Source organism: Cryptotermes secundus, unplaced genomic scaffold (genome assembly GCF_002891405.2).
Source record: "Cryptotermes secundus unplaced genomic scaffold, Csec_1.0 scaffold813, whole genome shotgun sequence".
NCBI lineage: Eukaryota > Metazoa > Arthropoda > Insecta > Blattodea > Kalotermitidae > Cryptotermes > Cryptotermes secundus.
This window is the reverse complement of record NW_019735471.1, coordinates 105,866-126,193: the sequence shown is the minus strand read 5'-3', so window position 1 is coordinate 126,193 and position 20,328 is coordinate 105,866. Positions and strand designations below refer to the sequence as shown.

General features: G+C 40.5%; 1 protein-coding gene and 1 non-coding gene across 2 annotated transcripts; one reads left to right on the top strand and one right to left on the bottom strand.

Annotated features, from left to right (window-relative positions):
* Positions 1 to 1,944: 1,944 nt before the first annotated feature.
* On the bottom strand, positions 1,945 to 17,870 carry LOC111869400 (venom allergen 5). Its single transcript, XM_033753419.1, has 6 exons — positions 17,632 to 17,870; positions 14,903 to 15,073; positions 13,035 to 13,113; positions 11,050 to 11,182; positions 9,254 to 9,483; positions 1,945 to 2,734 (listed from the first exon to the last, which is right to left on the bottom strand). Exons 1-6 carry the CDS (start codon positions 17,779 to 17,781, stop codon positions 2,511 to 2,513), a joined length of 987 nt encoding a protein of 328 aa, XP_033609310.1. The 5' UTR covers positions 17,782 to 17,870; the 3' UTR covers positions 1,945 to 2,510.
* On the top strand, positions 5,503 to 5,574 carry Trnaq-cug. The gene has a single exon. It is a non-coding gene; the product is annotated as a tRNA-Gln (tRNA).
* Positions 17,871 to 20,328: the final 2,458 nt, after the last annotated feature.

Sequence of the window (20,328 nt, the reverse complement as noted above, 5' to 3'; positions counted from 1 at the left end):
AAGCTGCGTCTGCCCGTCAGTTCCGTATGCTTAAGTACGAACCAAATGTCACCTTATTAGCAAACACGACTAAATGTGTACACTATAAACAATTTATCAAGGAAAATTCTACGCATTGAATCCTGAAAATAATATACCCAGGGGAAACGTTTAATATACAAAATCACTGCTTTCATCCTTCGGTCAGGACAAATGTAGATGGGACTAATTTACCCTGAAGATGGAAGCGACGGGTTCCTACGTAACGTTGGTACTTATTTACCGACCTATGCGACATATCCCTGACCATAATCTTCGATTTACAAAACAACCAGCAGGAAGTTGAACATGCTAATAGTTACGGGATCTGCCGCTAGATGACATAAGAGATCATGAAAGTTAAGTAAATAAATATTAGATGGCAGGTATATCTATAATTGTCCAGTTGCTAAGTTTAGGGGCAGGATGGGCTTTGCCTAGACCTTTTTTGTACATACATTTATTAAAGAAAACGAAAGGAGAATTGGTACGTTTGTTGCAATGCCTCAAGCAAACGTAATTCAGGCAGTAAATATACTGAGGAAAGAAAGAAAATTTGGCAGCACAATCTTCGTCCATTGAATACATAAACATCGACCGACAAATTAAAAATAAATTGATACTGAGATTTTTTTTGACGATCAAAACAAATTTGTTTCTGACCTAACTGAAGGAGGAGGTGCTTGTTATTTAAGTACGCTCTTTCACGGCAGAGATAACGTAGCATCACAAGATAACGGAAGATGCTCATAAATTTTGAGATGATAAAGGAATATTGGTGTAACTATGAAAAAATTCAGGTATGATATTAGGAACTTGGCGCAGATCCGAAACTGGTACCCCTAGAATACAAATTTAGAGTTTTATTGCTACGCCATCCTACTCAGTGCTATAAAATTGCATATCAAACAATCATTAATACCAACAGAATAAAAGTTTTAAATACAGATTTTTTTTTTTACATTTTGGAGTATTTTTCGGATTTGGGGTAAAAACAGATTTAACACTTCAGTTGGCATATTTATTTCAGACATAACTCTCTGAAGAAGTCCTAAATACAAATTTCTTTACGATTCACATTTCTTCCAGACACTTCGATAGTTGTGTACAAATAAAGTGATAGACAAGTCAGAGAAATAGGCGTATTCGGAGATCCTAATAGACGCATAGCTCTTTCTAAATTGCAGCTAACAACGAAAATCGAATCACATGGTGAGAAGACTTCTCTTAGATATGTAGGATTTGAGGTTCTCACAGCGGCAGTTATGACCCCCTAAGGCTGGGATCAGTTATACCAATCACTGAGTAGACCGCCTGACTCAGATATCTCACACATCGATTGTAAACTACCCACGTACATTTACTGGCACCCAACGATCACTCCCTACTTTCTGAAATACCTACCCCTTCTGTGCGGAAGGTGGTCGGAGCGACATTCAAGATGAGATCGGGAGGTAATAGCAGTGCAAGATGAAAATCATCCTAAAACGTGAACCAATCACCCCCAAAGCGGGTCGATTACATAAGAAGTGACGCTACAGGTGGGCCAACATAAAGGTGACACACAAACGTAGAGCGGTGATGCACCAAAGTGGAAAGATCATAGATGATAGAATATTCATGGAGACACCAATAACATTCTTTAAGATTTCATATTAAGAGTGTAGACAATATACTTGCAAGGAGATATCAATTCAAATCGAAGGATTTAAGAACAACAATTTTATTTCTATNCCAGAGTGGTTTGAACGGCTGTTGTACTGCGATGTGGAAAGCAAATGGAAAAACTACCACATTATCACTTTTCCTGGATAGTCTCTTTCCAAAAACAGAAGATCGCATTAAGTGGAGGAACTGTTTTGGAAGAGACTGTGGACCTGTCGTCTGACAGATTACTGATGAATGAATGAATCAAGCAAGAAATATAACCAAATTAATTTCTGTATAACTAGATACATTTCTATTAATTCTCACTATTTATTCGGAATTAAATTCCAATAACAACAAACATGCACAATAAGAAGTCCCAATTTTATAATTCCCATTATTTCACAACTGGATATACTGTAACGTAATATAATATATTTAAGGACCTTGCCTAATTAGTAGAGACAGTAAGGATATTTAAATATTCTCCAGTGCTCCATCAGACATACATTAGTAAATACATTTACATATATGACACTAATAGGTTAAGAATATGGCCCGTCGTATGTGCAGAGAGATGAAATGTAACTCCTCACATGTAAGTCACATTTATCTGGCCGTCTGTCTCTTGGTTAATGTCGAATGAGCTTTCGATGAACTCATTTTAATTGCTTTTTAATACTGTGAGTTCACTCGGAAGTAAAAACGTAAAGCGAGGTTTTCAATCAGTTCAACCAATAAGTACTTTAATTGAAGACCTTTTTACTTGAATCTCTTTGCACATCTTAGGCGTTCTATCACTTTATATGTTGCACAAGGTTGGAACGTTTTTCGGATGCGTTGAATCAGGACTTAGAATAGCGGACGATCACATAGCGGAGCCACTTGTCCTGCAACGCCTGTCCTGCTTCTTCCCGCCCTGTGCTGGATGCGTACAGCTTGTTATCCTCTGGTGCGGAGGTCACATTAAGGTCCACAACTCCCACATCATGTGCTGTTGCAATTACTGCACTGGGTTCGTGTTGGTATCTGTAAGCGTATATGTCCGGTCGACGCCCAGCACCGGCAACTAACCAGGAATAATGTGGACAATGATGAAATAAATATATGATGTCAGCATTATCCTCCAACGAAGAGAAGGTGAGACAAACTGTGGGTAGAATTGGTCATTTAGTGTACCGAGGAGAACGGTAAAAGTAGTCTGAAGTTCGTGTTGATATTTTGAGCTTCCTCAGTATAAGGGGACGGGCCGTAATAACTGCCTCGCTTTCTCTTTTTTGCAGGATAGTAGTTTATAATGTTTCTTGTTAAAGATTAAGTTATAACAAATATAAATGTGCAACATTATTTACTTACTCATGGAGCTGAGCCCTTCTGGAGGAGCCGACATTTGTACAGCTACTCAAGAATTTCCCAGCATTTTATTGAACCCGAAGGTTCATCACCGTGTTCACAAGAGCCCTCCACTGGTCCCTATCCTGAGCCAGATCAAGCAAATCCATACCACCCCATTCTACCTCTCCAATATCCACCTACGCCTTTGTCTTCCCAGTGATCTCTTTCCTTCTGGCTTTCCCACGAATATTCTATATGCATTCCTCTTCTCCCCCATTCGTGCTACATGCCCTGCCCTTCTCATTCTCCTTGACTTGATCATTCTAACTATACTTGGAGAAGAGTACAAATTATAAAGCACCTCGTTATGCAGTTTTCTCCAACCTCTGTCTGTTATGGTAACTTAAAAAAGGTCGACTGTCTTTTTCAAATTCTTTACAGTGATTTTTTTTAGATATCCACAGTAATTAGTGAAGAACATGAAGAATGTTGGAAGTATTTTAAGAGAGGTAAAAGACGGTAACAGGCCACGGAGGCCCATAGGGTTGTGAGGCGTTGGGGGTCCCACATTATCCAGACAATCGGCTCACAGAAGGCGCTAAGGTTGTCAGGTTCATGCGCTTTTACCCACTAGGAAGATTCCTGGTGCTCATTTCTGTTAGAGGCTGAGTCGACCCCAGGGCCAGAGTGCGGCTGGAAGGATTAGGTCAATTGAAGAATTCCACCTCATCGGGACTCGAACCCGCGACCTTAGGGCTTGTAGCATAGTGCCTCAACCAACTACACTATCGCGTTCCCCCCAGTATTTTAAGAAAGACGAAGGAAATCAGTCAGTTTGTTGCCAGATATGTTTTAAATCATTGTAGTGTAAAGAACCACCGACTAATGGACTTCATAGGCATCTCGAATATATTCATGGCATCAAAAACGACAAAAAGCTCTGAAAATAATCCTGATGAGCCACTGCCTATTGTGACATTAAAGTAGAGTTCTCAATTGTCCCATTTTCCCGGGACAGTCCCGTTTTTTCATATAATGTCCCCCTTTTAAGTGCTCTTCGGTAACATTAATTTCCATCGATAACCTCTCGGTAACGGATGCCATTCTCTGCGATTGGCATTTCTATAACGCTGTTAACACGCCTGGTGGCTAATCAACAATTTCACAAATTAGTTGTTTTTCTGTTGGCAATATGTATTTTTCCCCCATTTCTGTTGGTAGTACTTTGATAACGGAAGTTCTGGTTGTGTCATTATCTACATTCTTTGTCATCCGTTGCGTTGTGTTCTGACAGCTTGTGAGAATTTATCGGTTTTCATCCGCATAGTGACGGCAAAATGCAAGTGCAGTATTAATAACAGTAGTAAAGGCGAATATCCGTTTGTTAAAGGCGTGAATGAGAATGGTGAATGCACGTTATGGACGGCGAAATTTTGCATTGGACATGTTGGTTGGTCGGACGTCGTCAATTGACTTTTTATCATGTTAATTTTTACCAAATTTCCAGTTTTTTAGGAGGGAAATAGAAATGTCCTGTTTCTTTTAATTATGGGAACCCTAAGTTAAAGTCACGAAATTAATATGATGTTTTAAGAACAGTTGAAATGCAACAAAACAAACTAAAATAAGTTTCCTTTTCGTTAACGGTACATTAACACACAGAGATATTGGGTTTTCGGACTTTATCCATCGTCCTGGTTTTAAAATAACTAAGAAAAACATGACGTTTCGGAAACTGGAACTGTTTCCGTCCTCAGGTGAGGGAAAGACACTTATTCTCTTGAGTCCCTTAGAAAGATTGTCCAGTGATTGAGGCTAGCTCTTTCTAAGGGACCCAACAGAATAGGTGTTTTCCCCTCACCTGAAGACGGAAACAGATCCAGTTTCCGAAACGTCGTGTTTTACTTAATTATCTTAAAACCAGGACGATGGATAAAGTCCGAAAACCCAATATTTGTGTGTGTTGTGCACCATCGTCAGAATCCTATAGTAACTGCTGGTACATTAACACGTCGAAGCCTCAGATTCGTCGAAAAATATTCTTGAAAATTAACTTCCTTCCTCTTATAACATACGTAAACTGCATCTGCTTCGAAAAAATCAATCTATTAATGTTGTCTAGGAAATTAATCGTTGTTTATTTTAAGAATAATAAGAAACGGAGGAATTCAATCAATGGGCAAGACACAAGGTTCCTTTACGGTGATGCAGTTTGCTCATGTTGTCTCGTACAATACTGTACTTTGCACTATTGATCTCATGAAGAAGTAAACTAATTACGAGGTGGAAGTACACATGCTGTAAAAACACACTTATAATGTTTATGTTTTGTTGATATCTTTGTACGTTTCGGCGGTTCAGCTCGAAAATGTCCGGCCGGATTTCTGCCTCCCGTACTTTGCCCCGTTCAATAATAGTAGAACTGCGCCGTAGAGCAACAGAGAGAGGGAGGCCGCTTTCAAAATATGAATGGGATGCTCGTAGGACTAAACTGCGCTCGTTGGTCCCATGGTGTAATGGTTAGCACTCTGGACTCTGAATCCAGCGATCCGAGTTCAAGTCTCGGTGGGACCTGATGATTTTTTTTGCCTGCATACGCTACGCGAATGTTGTACATGAGAGTATTATACTTATAGAAAACTAAATGTGTTATAGTCATTGACTGGCTATTATGAATAATATCCGACGAGTAGACAGGCCTATAATTACCATCTGGTAGCCTTATGAAATCGGGCCTTATTATTCGTAGTAAATGGATTAGTCACTTCCAACGTAACTTACACATAAAAATGTTAGGCCTTTTTCTGCACATGATTAAGAAACATATTCTATAATTCACCGAAGAAAAACGAGAGGAAATTCAATGAAACTATGGTCATTTAAGATTCTGCAACCATCACGTGGTTTTATTTAAGGCCATTCAATAAATTTTCTAAACACATCACAACTCATTCAGGATTTGAGGTTCTTAAAGATATTACGAATAATTCTATCTTCTACATAACGTCGTGTAGGCTATTGAAAGTCAACTGGCTGTGCTTTCACGATGGTTTCTTATTTGAATTGTTCTCCGACACTGAGAATGTAAGCGACATGTTCCTCCGAAACGTCGGTTTACTTTGAACGGACTACACGACGTTATATCACAGAAGACAGAACTCTTCACATCATAAATCAGTATTCTTCGATTAATTTAGTTTCTGTAATGTATTCTAATTTGTTATTTGGTAGACCTAATTGTTGCATATATGGTGAAGATAATTCTTGCAGTTTAGGTCTAAGAAATAACTGAAATGCATAGTCCTTACGATAGTTGGGTACAAGGATCCAGTAGGAACAATATAACTCAGTCATGTTTTCCAGGTTTGAGTGTTCTCACAACTTCATTATACAGGATTTTATACTGTGAAGCATTTCAGGTTCTTAGAGGCATGGTTGTGAAGAGTTCTATCTCCTGGGACATACCGCCGGAGTACACGGAGTTATATGTCCCAGAAGACAGAACTCTTCAGACATTCTACTCTTCAGCATTATCTCACTCATGTCATTACTTAATTACCTATCACTACACAACCGCTATAAGTTGCAACCTAACCAGTAACAGTAAGTCATGACATCGCTTCTCGGGAGTAATACAATAAATTAAAACGTTTTTTAAATGAATTTGAATGTCACGGAGAAAAGAAGAGAATGTAGTGCTTAGTTCTTAGCTGCGACTAACACGCTGCTCGGATCGAATGTGGAAAACTATTTTCTCTAGGCTGTTATCTCGAAATTTCCACAACATTCTGGAACTGTGTGAGAAGTGCCTAGTTTATATTCTACAATTGATTTAATAATTATCTGACACCATTTTGTCTTCCTGATGTTTTCCATTGCCACTGGAGGCATGGATGTACATATGCGTCTTTTTTGTGTTTGTGTTGCCCTGCGTAGGTACGTGCCTTGCGATGGGTTGATCCATCATCCAAGGTGTCCTACCTACCGAATGCTTATAAACAAGAATCCGAAATCTAAAAAGCGGAGATCTTAGACCGCCTTGGTCTATCGTGATATAGAAGAAGAAGAAGAAGAAGAAGAAGAAGAAGAAGAAGAGATCTTCCAACTTGAATATGCAGGGTATCTAAACATCAATTGATGGTTTTTGCTCAGGCACTCTTACAATATCTGTTGACATTGGGATGGAAATTGTATTAAATAATGTGCTTACATTTTTATCACAGCTCTAAGAATTGACTAGACATCGCACCCGTATCGGGCAATCGATTCTAATTACGTAACCCATTAGTAGCAGAACGTGAAGTTTCAACATAGCTAAAATAAAAGTTCGTCTTTGGTGCGACATTTAGCCGGTTCCATACAAGTACAATTGTATGTGCCACCTACCCGAACATGCTATAATTCTCCAATTTGCCCATGGAACGTATTTGTTTAGTATTTTTCTCACAATAAACAGCATTAACCGGTTCGTATTTGTAGCGGAGATGTAATGTGTTTCCTGTGAGGTAAGAACTTTATTTTATATATCATTTAAAGAAAATCAGTCCTTATTAGCACTCCCACATGGAGGAGGGTTCGAATACTTCCACTGTAGCCCTGGGAGTCGCAGGAGGTGATGAAAAGGAAACCCAGTGCCTGGGGATATAACTGGGCCACCCTGTTCCTGGGGGATATAAATATGGGGACCTGACCCTCCATGCTGGGGGAGTCTCGAATAAAATATAGTTATGTGCCTCCAGGGACTCGGGCCCGAGAATGACTGCACTGGCGAGTTCCAGCAGAAATTGTAAATGACAGATCCGTCCTCTCGTCAGAGAGGGCGCCCCACATCAACAAACCCGGAACTGACAGTAATAAAAATCTGGTCTTGGCGCCCAAAATGTGTGCTTTATTCCAAGACAGACTGGTCATAATATAACTTTGAAAATGACAGTACTTAAATGGTTCATATTGCTTCAATTTCCTTGCCAGCTTTCAAGCGACCGCTTTCTAAGAGGGTTCCTCACCAAAATTCTGTAAGCATTCCTTAATATCACAAGCCCAGTTGAAAGTCAAGCCCATACTAGGCTCCTAGATTCACTATACTGATAAGTACCTGTAAGTACCTTATAGTAGTAATGAAGTTTCACGTTTCGGACAGGCTGACACTGCAACCCACTGTAAGCTTTAGGTTTCTTGAGGGAGTACAATTATGTATTTTTTCAGCCGTCGGAAGGAGATGGACCTGATTGGTTAGTGTAACGGCCCTGCAGCATTAATCCATGGAAAGAGCTCCTAGGATACATTGGTTACGCTGCTGGGCCGGTCCCTGGACAGTTTTAATTCGGCAACAAAAAGAAAATTCAGCGCCTCCTTCAGGATTACAGCCCCAAATCTCCATCCGTCGAGCTGATAGGCTAGATAAAAAAAAAACTCCGTGGCTTTTAATCCGCAAGCGAACTCTACAGACTGAGCGACTACCGCTTGTCGGCGAAGTTAATGCCAAATTTTTGCGGATAGACAGTGACGCGTGGTCAGTGCAACGGATCCCCACGGTCATAAGCTAGATATTACACTAAATTATCGGGCTATCCTTCCACGTTTTAACACATTAAAATGAATAAATACTGTGACATGTTGAACCCTACCTCCCCAGCGGTACGTGGCGGTAACGTAAGGCTCGCGTTACTACGGTAATAGGCGAGTTCCCGCCCCGCCACTCCCCTCCGCGGTGACGTCACCGAGGGATATCGCGGTCGCTAGGCAACGCGAGTCAACAGCGGCGACGTTACGATAGTAACAGCGGTTACCTCCGCTAGCGTTACAGAGCAACACAGCGCCAGGCAAAAAGGGTGCCTATTACGTGGCCGTTTTCCCGTACTGTCCGATCGAGGCTACATACGGAGCAGCGAAGGCTATTCACAGTTAGTTCTAGTGTGGCTACCGCAGAGTTGTACTAGCGAGTTGTACTGAGTTGTACTGTGAGAGTCAGTGAGTCCGGGAGCTACCTACGAGTCCACGAGTTAGCCAGCAACTAGTCAGTTGTATTGTGGCATTTGGAGTGTACTATTTGTGATACTGCAGATAGCAGTAATCGTAAATCTGTAATTTGGGTGATTGTAAGTGCGAATGTGAAATAAAATTCGCTACATCGAATACATCGAGAATTTATTTGTCGCGATATACGCCCGATACGCGACAATACCTTAATATTTAAATGAATCACGCTTTTAAACTTCATAATTAAGATTACAGGATTGAAATGTATATTCACCACAGAGCACGCCACCCGTGCACTCGGAATCCTCGGGGCAGCGGCTGCAGGGCGCGCCTGTGAGGTACAGAGGTTCGCCTCTGTAGTTCCCTGTGGGCCCATAGTTACATACATAGTGTTCTACATAGAACTGTCCCTTTCGAAATGATCGGCGACCGCAGCCCACAAATCGAGTTTGGGCCCAAACCACTTGAGTGTAATGCGCTGTCATCTTCTGAGTTCCAGTGAACCTGTTTGATGGAAATGATTTCATTGTTACTGAAGTATAATCAGTGTCCTACCGTGCTTGACAAAAATAAATACACACTCAATTTTTTTTCCCCTTGACACTACAGCCCCAATGGGCCTAGGCCTACCTCCATGAACTTCTCCGTTCACTTCGATTTTTCTAGATCTTACACATTCGGTAGGACTCCTTGGGCGGGTGATCAGCTCGTCGCAAGGCCTCTACCTGTACACAAACACAGAAAAACGCACACAAACATCCATGCCCTGAGTGGGATTCGAACCCACGATCCCGGCTTCCGAACGAGCGAAGACAGTGCATGCCTTAGACCGCCCGGCTACCATGGCCGGAAAATACACACTCATACCTGTTTAAAAAGAATAATTCCATTGTTAGCGAAGTAAAATTAGTTTTTATAAGCTGCCCTATAATAATGATTATTCCCATAAACCTGCTTAAAGAAACTTGTTTTGTTGTTTCAGCAGTGCTCTATAGTAACGAATACGGCGTTGAACAAATTTAATCGGAATTATTTTTCTGTATTACATGTGTAACGAAGTATCTGCGGTGCTTTATGATAATAATTAATTTCAGTGAATTAAGATATGAAAGTAAGAGCAGATCTGTACGTAGGATTTCTTCACAGAACTACAAAAGAAGAAACGAGTATAGTGGGCTTAAGTATGTTGTACAAGTAAAAAGAAGGTATAGGTATCCCTGTAACAGACCGTGGAGGCCCATACGCTTGTGAGACGTCGAGGCTCCCACATTTTCTATACAATTAGCTCACAGATGGCAGTGAGATTGTCAGCCTTACGCGCCGGTTGCCCTTTATCACCACGAAGATTCCTGGTACTCATTTCTGTTAGAGGCTGAGTCGACCCTAGGGTCATAGTACGGCTTGAATCATTAGGTCAATTGAAAAATCCAGTGACCTCATCGGGAATTGAACCCGCGAACTTCCGGTTTGTAACATAATACCTCAAACAACTACGCTACCGCGTGCCCCATGCATTACGTGTACTCATTTCAATTTCGGAAATAGAGTGGCATATTTAAATGCTTAAACAATTACGTCTGAGTGTAATATATTTTATATTTTTCTGAGGAAAAGAGATAAAACACAAATGTCTGAAAACAGAATGTTCAGGAAAATATCTAGAGCTAAGAAGTACGAAGAACGTGGACAGCAATGTCGTAACAAAAGGACGAATGTTCATTAATATTAATGGACAACTTGCACTCCGCTTTGGTAGTAAAATAAGCCAGCCGCAACCTTCTAGTTCGGACGGGGCACGTAGAATTCTGAAGGGAGAACATGGAAATAAATCACTTGGTAAACCTAGAAGAAGATGGGGTGATAACATTAAGAAGAATACTAAGAATCATATTATGAGAATGGGAAGTATACAACACTAATCAGTTCTAGATGGCGGACCTTAATATTAGTGGTGCCTGAATCTTCGGGCTATCAGGGGGCCAGTCAATTAAATTAATTTGAAGTTGGGCAGTTAGTTATCCATCTAGTTAGTAAGTTAGTTAACAAGGCAATTAGTTAGGTCAGTTATACCTGAATTTCGGAGTATCCGCTGACGACCAACTGCCCACTTCGTCGTACCAGCTCCTAATAACTTGCTGCCACTGTATGACAGGTGCCACACTGTTCCAAAACTGAGCGATATTCTGCCCTACCTTAAAATCCTCTGCAACAAAACCATTCTCTATATCAGAGTCCTACAACATTTTAAGAATACAAATAATAAAAGCCAAAATATTTAATAAGTAAGGTATAGTTATCCCTGTAACAGGCCGTGGAGGACCAAAGGTTTGCGAGAGGTTGACTCTCCCACATTATCTATACAGTCGGCTCACAGATGGCGGTAAGGTTGTCAGCCTTACGCGCTGGTCACCCTTTATGCCCGAGGAAGATTCCTGGTACTCGTTTCTGTTAGAGGCTGAGTCGACCTCAGGGCCATAGTGCAGCTGGAAGGATTAGGCAAATTGGAAAAAATCCACTTCATCGGGATTCGAACCTACGACCTTCCGGCTTGTAGCACAATGCCTCAACCAACTACGCTACCGCGTGCCCCGTTTAATAAATGACCAAATTAAGGTACCCTGTTCTTAAGCACAATATCATGAAAGGGCAGGAGGGACCCTACGTTAAAGGTACATATTTACTATCCAGTCTCTCCAAAACTTTGAGTGAATGTGCGTAGCTAATCTACAGAGACACGAACTTGTGACAGCTAGTCTATAACTCTACACAGGCCCTACAAATTGAACTAAGGAGAGACAAGTCCCTTGCAGTCAGTCATGATGGTTTACAAGCTAATGTTGTGCAGAACTGAGCTACTTCACTAGCCTGGTTTCGAACTTATTAAATACATCACATAATAACTCTAACTGTAGCATTAAATCAGTCCAGTGAGCATTTTCTGGGAGCGCGGATCCAGCGGAAGTGTCGGGCGCTTTTCCGTCAAGTCGGACCAACTCATAGCGAGCAAGTTCCCTTCACAGTAGCGTTATCTAGAAAAGTCATCGTAACCTCCTTAAATCAATACAGCGCCTCGGGATCAGCAACGAGGCTTTACTCACCAAAGAAGTGACAGCTGTTGGAATAATGAGTTATCCAGTGTCAAAAATGTGATAGAACATAACAAATCATATATGTAGCCTTACACGTTTCTAATGGTTGAACCCATCTTCATAGGCATGACAACAATCTAAAGGCCCTATCTTTGCACAATTAACAGAAGATATGGCTTGCAGTAGTGTTTATGTGATGCATACAAGAATATCTAACGAACCATATGTTTACTGCAAAATAAAATGATAAGAAATATATATTTTTTAATTTTTAATTTATGACTCTGGACCACATTTAAGATCTACAATTGTAAAGCTAATTTCCTTCTGTTATCACTCCCATGAGGATGGCCCCAAGGGGTTGAAATATGGAAGATTACACATCTAATTTAATTTATTCTATTAAATTCTTTATACTGGATGACTTGTTATTCAGATAATAACTAAAACCTGTAATGATGATATCACATACTGAAAGAAGTTCTGGGAAGAACTAATCGACTACGTTCCTTTGATACGACACGGACCGCATAGAAAACTATCTGTTCAAAAGTTCTATTGTTGCGTGTTTATTTGTTGCCATGGTAATATAATTACTGAACTGTTGCGTAACAACGATAAGGGGTTACTCATACAGACACACAGACTGATGGGAGGGATTTAGGAAGTACACCGTTAAGATGGGATCAGATGCCATGATATACATATCAAGTTTCATAAAGATTGGTTCAGCTATTAAAAAAGGAAGGCCTTCACAGACATGCTGACAGCATGATGGCCTCATAAGCATATTTCTAGGAAAGTAGGCTGAAAATGTTAGCAGTTTTATTCAAATGCAATGAACAAATGTGGGAGTTTTAATGTTGGAATGTACACATATCGACAAGAAGTTGAGTTAATTTCGTCAGAACTTCGTTCCATTTCTAGGTTAGAAATAAAATCAGGCAACTGTACTGCATCACTCACCAACGTGACGGCAGTCATGCTGAAAGGCGCACTGATCGGCCCAGAGCTGAGCTACTCTCGCTAGTTCTTCGTCCCAGTTGTACAAACAAAAACAAAAAAAAAAAAAAAAACTCCATGGCCTGAAGTCCGAAAGCTAACTATACCGACCAAGCGACCGCCGCTTGTCGGCGAAGTTCGTCCCAGTTCTACAGGGAAATTAAAATAAGTTAGGAATTGCACACAGCTTCCACTCACTAACAGCATAACCATGCACATTCCTAAGATACTTTAAGATAATTAGACATCAAACATATGGGAATGGGACTAAGATAAAAGCTATAATTGAGGTCCTTATGAGACAATTTAGTATTAAGAACTCAGAGATCTGTGGAGATATTAGAGACAAATCGTGGAGAACTGAGCATGCAACATGAACTCAAGTTCTTAAGTGATCGTCATCTTTAAAATTGTATGCGAGGGAGAGTCAGTAAATAGAACAGAAATGGAAGTAATATGTTTTCTATGTGTATCACTAGGTAGCAGCAGAGTCCAGCTTCGTGACAATCTAGGTAGCAGAAGCGCATTCACATGTTCAGATGATTGTTTCAGTAGTCAAAATGGTGACCGTGCTTGAGGGTGTAATACCGAAGAGCAGTGTTGTTTGTACTGTTTTTGTGGAAAAACAACTCGATGCGAAGGATAGTCATAAAGAAATGTTTCCTGTTTAGGGTGTGAAGTGTTTGTAGCTTAAAGCGGTTCCCAACTGAGTCGAGAAATTCTTTCAAGGACTTTCGAAAGTCGCGGATGATGAAAAGGAGGTGCAGAAGTGGCTGAGACAACAGTCAAAAAGACTTCTGTGCTGCGGGTTTCGAAGCACTGGTAAAGCGATGGGACGATTAGTGTATCAATGTTGGTGGAGGATATGTCGAGAAACAAATGTTTTTCCCACGTTAGAATATACAAGTACAGATATTTGTACAGATACACTGTACAAGTTAGTGACAAAATACAAGCAGACTGGATAAAGCCTGGGACGGTTGTTGAAGAGCTTTTTAGAAAATCGTCACAACAGGATGACTGAATTTCGTTCTTGTTTGGGAAGTACTATCTCCTGGGGTGTGATGCCGTGTAGTCTGGTTGAAGTATAGTGACGTTTCATAGGGATGTTAGTAAACTTCTACCCTCCTAAAAGACTTCGAATCACAGAAAGCAAAACTCTTCATATTCATCTCTATGAGAACCTCATATTTACTCTTAAAGGGTTCTATCTTGTGGGATATAACGCCATTGAGCCCGTTATCTCGGAAGATAGAACCCGTCATAACCTCAGCTGTGAGAACCTCAGATGCTACAATATAATTCTTGTACGCTAAGGGTAGTGGAACGTACGGAAGTAGCAAGATACACTCAAGCCGAAAAATACGTGAGATACGGTACATATATCTCTCATCTCTCACATGCATGCTACAAGTTCCGCTCATCTTATCCACCATGATTTGATCTTCCTTATAATATTTGTTGAAGAGTGCGAATTACAGGAGAAAGAAACACATGCGCAACGAAATAAACTCCAGGAAGAGAGGTACAATATAAGAATGTGACCTTCAGAGCTGTGAGGAATGCAGGAAGTTGAAACCATTAAAGGTACGGTAGCAGCATGGATCAGCAACTTCTACCTGAGCCAAAGCAGAATTGCTTTATATCAGTCCAGTTGAACACCACGCAAATACGCTAATGACCAATAAGTTCTGAACTGAGACCATACAGAGTAGGTATGTTTGTTTGCATCCTCTCCACCTCTGAGGGCCCCACTACCCCGCACCCCTCTTCCACAGACCGCAAGTGTGAAGATTAGTGTCTCTAACAGCAAAGGAAACTCCAAGAACTACCAGAGCCATCATGTTGGCGGCAGGTGGCTGTGGTGCTCCCTCTCCTAGACCACGCGCCTCGTTGCCGCTGGCCACCCAGGACCGCAGTCTATTGTGCTCCTGCAGAATCAAGTGTCGCTCCTCCACCTTCACACCCCCGTCCAGGGCGTCTGTGCAAGCGGGGCCAACTCCCTGTGTCACGCAATATAGAGGGTTAGGTTACAAACTCTTGCGCAGATTCTGAAACATTCTAAAGTCTGACGGAATTTTGTAACCCATTGCAGCCAGTCAGGGCCACCCTTTCCGCACAGGAGGGTCCATCTCTATCGGTTTGGATGAGTTCTGTAAGCAGTCGGTTGTGATGTCGTTAAAAGTACGAAAACTCAGTAAAGGCAGTGTTCGAAGTTTTCAGATATGAGAGTCGTGCAATATTAGGTCCATTTTAATTGGATTATTTTTCCCGATATACATGAAAGGAAGATGCAAAAGAGAAGTTTAAAAATCACACATATATAAAACTAAAGGTTTGACCATTTAGTTTCTTGTATGTTATTTTAAAAATTTTCTTTTAATGAGGTGCACCCCTCTGCTGATGTTCTTTTTGGACCAAAGCACATCTGGGTTTTAGCAACACATAGTCATCAGAAGCAATAAGCCAGATATGTTTATGTGGTAATTTGCATAAAATTCGAAAATTAGGGTCCCTTAATCCTAATTATCTATTCAACCAGTGTAGGGTACAAATATATTTGCAATTTCGTTCGAAACACACAGTTAATTAAGTACCCAAATTTCTGGTACTGGCTACTCTTTGCGTATTTGGTAGGAAGGCCCTATTCAGGTATTTACGAAGTCACCCGTTCCTATAAAACCTAAAGCCTCAGCATTTGACACCTCATAAATCTATAATTAGGTCCTATCCTGACCAGTTTTAAACCGTCAATACGCTATTCTCTTATATCAATTTTAATAATATTTTTTCATCTATCACTTATACTGCTTCATATAAATGTGCACACATCTATATTCGTTTGCTGTACTACTCATTCGCTATAAATTCTTGTGTTGGGCATCAGCTTCCTCCTGAACCTTCAAGGGAATACTCTATGGAGGAGAGCCCATTCCTAGAAGCCAAAAAACGTTTAACTACTCACGAAATTACCTACCTTTTATGAATCCCGAAGGTTGTTATAGTGCTTACAATAGCTCGCCACCGGATCATGCACTGAGCTAGATCAATCCGTTCTACACCCTCCTACTCCCCCCACCCCATTTTCTTTAAAAATTGTAACATACAAAGACGACGAAGCTCATCCCTATAAGATTAAGACCCGTGACCAAAGTCTGCAAATAATCGAAGACAATGCGGGCATTAGGCTGCACCGCCGCGGAGATTGGTTTAATAAACATTTGGAATTAAAAATTAGCAAGTGTTATAATCACGGATAGCGACAATGTTTATGACATTACAAACTTTGAAATCCGATCGTCTCCATCTGGCGCCGGGACACAACCCCTTCCCGCTTGCGACGTCTTGACCCAAAGACTAACTATCCCGACGATCTCGACCGACATGTTTAATGCCTTTCCTTCATGGCTCTAAGCAAAAGCTGGGGTATCTAAGGATAGGCTTATACCGCTGGGAATGATATGTTAGCACGCATAGAGAAGAGAAGAGAAGAGAAGAGAAGAGAAGAGAAGAGAAGAGAAGAGAAGAGAAGAGAAGAGAAGAGAAGAGAAGAGAAGAGAAGAGAAGAGAAGAGAAGAGAAGAGAAGAGAAGAGAAGAGAAGAGAAGAGAAGAGAAGAGAAGAGAAGAGAAGAGAAGAGAAGAGAAGAGAAGAGAAGAGAAGAGAAGAGAAGAGAAGAGAAGAGAAGAGAAGAGAAGAGAAGAGAAGAGAAGAGAAGAGAAGAGAAGAGAAGAGAAGAGAAGAGAAGAGAAGAGAAGAGAAGAGAAGAGAAGAGAAGAGAAGAGAAGAGAAGAGAAGAGAAGAGAAGAGAAGAGAAGAGAAGAGAAGAGAAGAGAAGAGAAGAGAAGAGAAGAGAAGAGAAGAGAAGAGAAGAGAAGAGAAGAGAAGAGAAGAGAAGAGAAGAGAAGAGAAGAGAAGAGAAGAGAAGAGAAGAGAAGAGAAGAGAAGAGAAGAGAAGAGAAGAGAAGAGAAGAGAAGAGAAGAGAAGAGAAGAGAAGAGAAGAGAAGAGAAGAGAAGAGAAGAGAAGAGAAGAGAAGAGAAGAGAAGAGAAGAGAAGAGAAGAGAAGAGAAGAGAAGAGAAGAGAAGAGAAGAGAAGAGAAGAGAAGAGAAGAGAAGAGAAGAGAAGAGAAGAGAAGAGAAGAGAAGAGAAGAGAAGAGAAGAGAAGAGACGGTTTTGATGGGGAAACCTGAAGGGAACAGATCACCAGGAACAGCTAGACGTAGACGGGAGGAAAATATTGAAATTGATCGTACAGAATTAGGATGGGGGTGTGAGCTTGATTCACTGGCTTGGGATAAGGGAAGCGACGGGTTCTTGCCAAGACGGTAATGACGTTTCGAGTTCCATAAAATTTTCGGAATTTCTTGGGTGACTGAGCACCTCTTGGCTTCTCAAGAATTACTTAGTACTGTGGACTCAGTTACTTAGTTAGGCTTCCATCCACACATCATCTCCCATTTAAAACTGAGAGAGATGGAGTAATCTGTGCATTTAATAGCTGTCATTAAATATACCAAGCATAAATCCAAAGGAAGAGAAGAAAACAGACGGTAACTTACCCGGTAAAGGCACATGGTGTGATTCGCTCTGTCCCCAGACGAACTCCCTGGCTGACATAGACTGCAATATTTATTTGTGTACTTAGCTATTGCAATGGTGATAATGGCCGCCAGTACAAGACACATGGCGTTACTAACTATGCTTAACATCTTATTTAATTGTACAGCAATTCAGCACCAGACCGCATGAAGATTCGACTCTTAATAGAGTAAATATTCACATTAATGATATTCAGTTAGCTCTGATACTCAACAGAAAATATAATTGAGGTTCCAACTTCTTCCTTTTTATACCTTTATCCATTGCTTTTACAAAATTCCTTCCCTTTTTGTTCGTACAGGAAGTTCTTGACCTTTATGCAAAGGTCTTGTGAAAACGCACGATCTGTGTTGCAGTTCTGTCGCTCTTTGGGAAGAAACCTTGTGGTCATTAATTCTATTTTAATAATAATGAGCTCAGGGTTCAAGGTAATATAACACTACAGACGTTTAATACGGAAACTGCGACGAATTAAATGAAATAAACAGTGTAGCACTTTTTGTTCTCTTGTTTAGCCTTGGTCGCATCGTGCTTTGAGAAAAATATAATGTTATAAATAATTATTTTAAAAACAACATTGTGTTGTAAGGTTACGCATCAAGTAAGTGAAGCAAGGCTTATATAATATCATCAAAAAATTATTTACTACTATTTAAATCATAATCAATAATTTCTCTGTCTTATCGACATTATTTTGAACTGTAGATAGATTTACTCTAAAGGTTTATGAGGATCTGTCTAAAAGCGCAAAGATTAAAATACAAAAACTCTAATATTGCCTGTACACGTAATTTGATAGTTAAACTTGTTATCTGACGTCAAGGGAGGTACATAGACTGAGACTATTTTAGAACAGAGTGCTGAAAAAAGAATTTGGACGTAAGAGAATGAAGTAATTGGAGGGTGGAGGAAGTTACATAATTTTTTAATTCGCTTAAGGGGGTGGAGTCCAGCTGGGTCCACTCAGCACGGGGGCCACTGATTGGCTTTTGTACCTGCACCGGGTGATTATGATAATGGAGAATTTGGTGGAATGAAGATTGGCAAGGGAAACCTAAGTACTCGGAGAAAACCCGGCCCAGCGCCACTTTGTCCACCACAAATCCCACTTGACAAGACCCGGGATGGAACCCAGGCCGCCGCGGTGGGAAGCCAGAGACTAACCGCTTGAGCTTTGGCGAGGTTCCAATTACATAATTAGGCGCTTGTTACATGTAATTAGAATGATCAGTTAAAGCGTGTAAGATGGGGAAGGCATGTAGCACAGATGGGAGGGAAATGGAATGCATACAAGGTATTGGTAGGAAAACATGAAGGAAAGAGAGCACTAGGGATACACAGACGATGGGAAGATAACATTAGAATAGATCATAGAGAAATAGGGTAGGGTGTTACGGAATGGATTCATCCGGCTCAGCATAGAGACCAGTGGCGGGTTCTTGTTAACACGGCAATGAACTTTCTGGTTCCATAAAATATTGGGAAAGTCTTGAGTAGCTGAGCAACTATTGGCTTCTCAAGAATGACTCGGCTGGCCCCACAGTTAGTTAGTTAGTTAGTTAGTTAGTTAGTTAGTTAGTTAGTTAGTAAGGTAATTCCGTTTGTGACTATGGTATATTATTAAGGTGTTGCATAGGCCTGTATTGTATATTATCAGCCGTGCGAAACAGGAAGATGAAAAGTGTCCACTGTAAGTGATAATTTGTAACGAGTTTGTTGAGAGGCAAGATTCACTAACCTTGCAGGAGCAGTCATTATTGTCGAAGTGTACAGCTGTTATTTCCGCTTAGTGCCAACGATAACAGCTGGATGGCAATGATTCTCAACATACTGCATCTTACGTTTCACCGGTCATTTTGTCCCCCCCCCCCAAAAAACATAATTTTACTGCTGCAAATGAAAATCTTTTTTTCTTTCAAGTACTGTATTCTTACAATTACGTACATATTGTTATTAGATCCATCATTAATGGATATTCTTAAGAACCCAAAGGCTGTAACAATTTTTTTACTGAATTTCACGAATATAATCACACAAAAACAATATGTTTTTGTCTCCAGAAATACTGTTATAGTGCAATATTAATGAGAAATTTACTATTAACATGAAAAACAGTATTTGTGAGATCGGATTAATTTTTGTTATTTTCGAGATCTCATTTCTCACCAGACCGATATTGAAGCCCGACCGGTGGGACACGTCCCACATGGTGAGAAACATTGTCTTATTGCACGAGTAATTCAAACGATGAAGACAAGTATGACGCTGATACTGACAGCGCATAATTTCGCCTATCGAGTTCCCGCAACAACAATATAATTCAGTTAAGTACTTTTATATACGCACTTCAAATGTTAATTATCATATGAAAAATAAACAAAACGCCGTTGGAAAGTGACGTCTACTGTCCTTCAAATGTTTCACTTCTAGTAAATTTTGCAAGAAATATAGTACAGTGAAATACAATATTATGGTATAATTTCCTATATTACTCACTCATGGTGCCGAACCCTTCTTGAAAAGCCCCCAGTTGTGTAGCTACTCAAGAACTTCCCAGCATTTTATGGAACCCGAAGGTTCATTATCGTTTTCGCAAGAGCCCTACACTGGTCCCTATCCTGAGCCAGATTGATCCAGTCCAAACCATCCCAACCTAT

Excerpts from the sequence above, each read along its gene's own strand:
- LOC111869400 (XM_033753419.1), bottom strand. The coding sequence starts at position 17,781 with ATGTTAAGCATAGTTAGTAACGCCATGTGTCTTGTACTGGCGGCCATT. Across the intron at positions 11,183-13,034 it reads GCATGACTGCCGTCACGTTG|AGGATTTTAAGGTAGGGCAG; the intron begins GTGAGTGATGCA and ends GTTTTGTTGCAG. Across the intron at positions 9,484-11,049 it reads GCGGATACTCCGAAATTCAG|GTTCACTGGAACTCAGAAGA; the intron begins GTATAACTGACC and ends TCCATCAAACAG.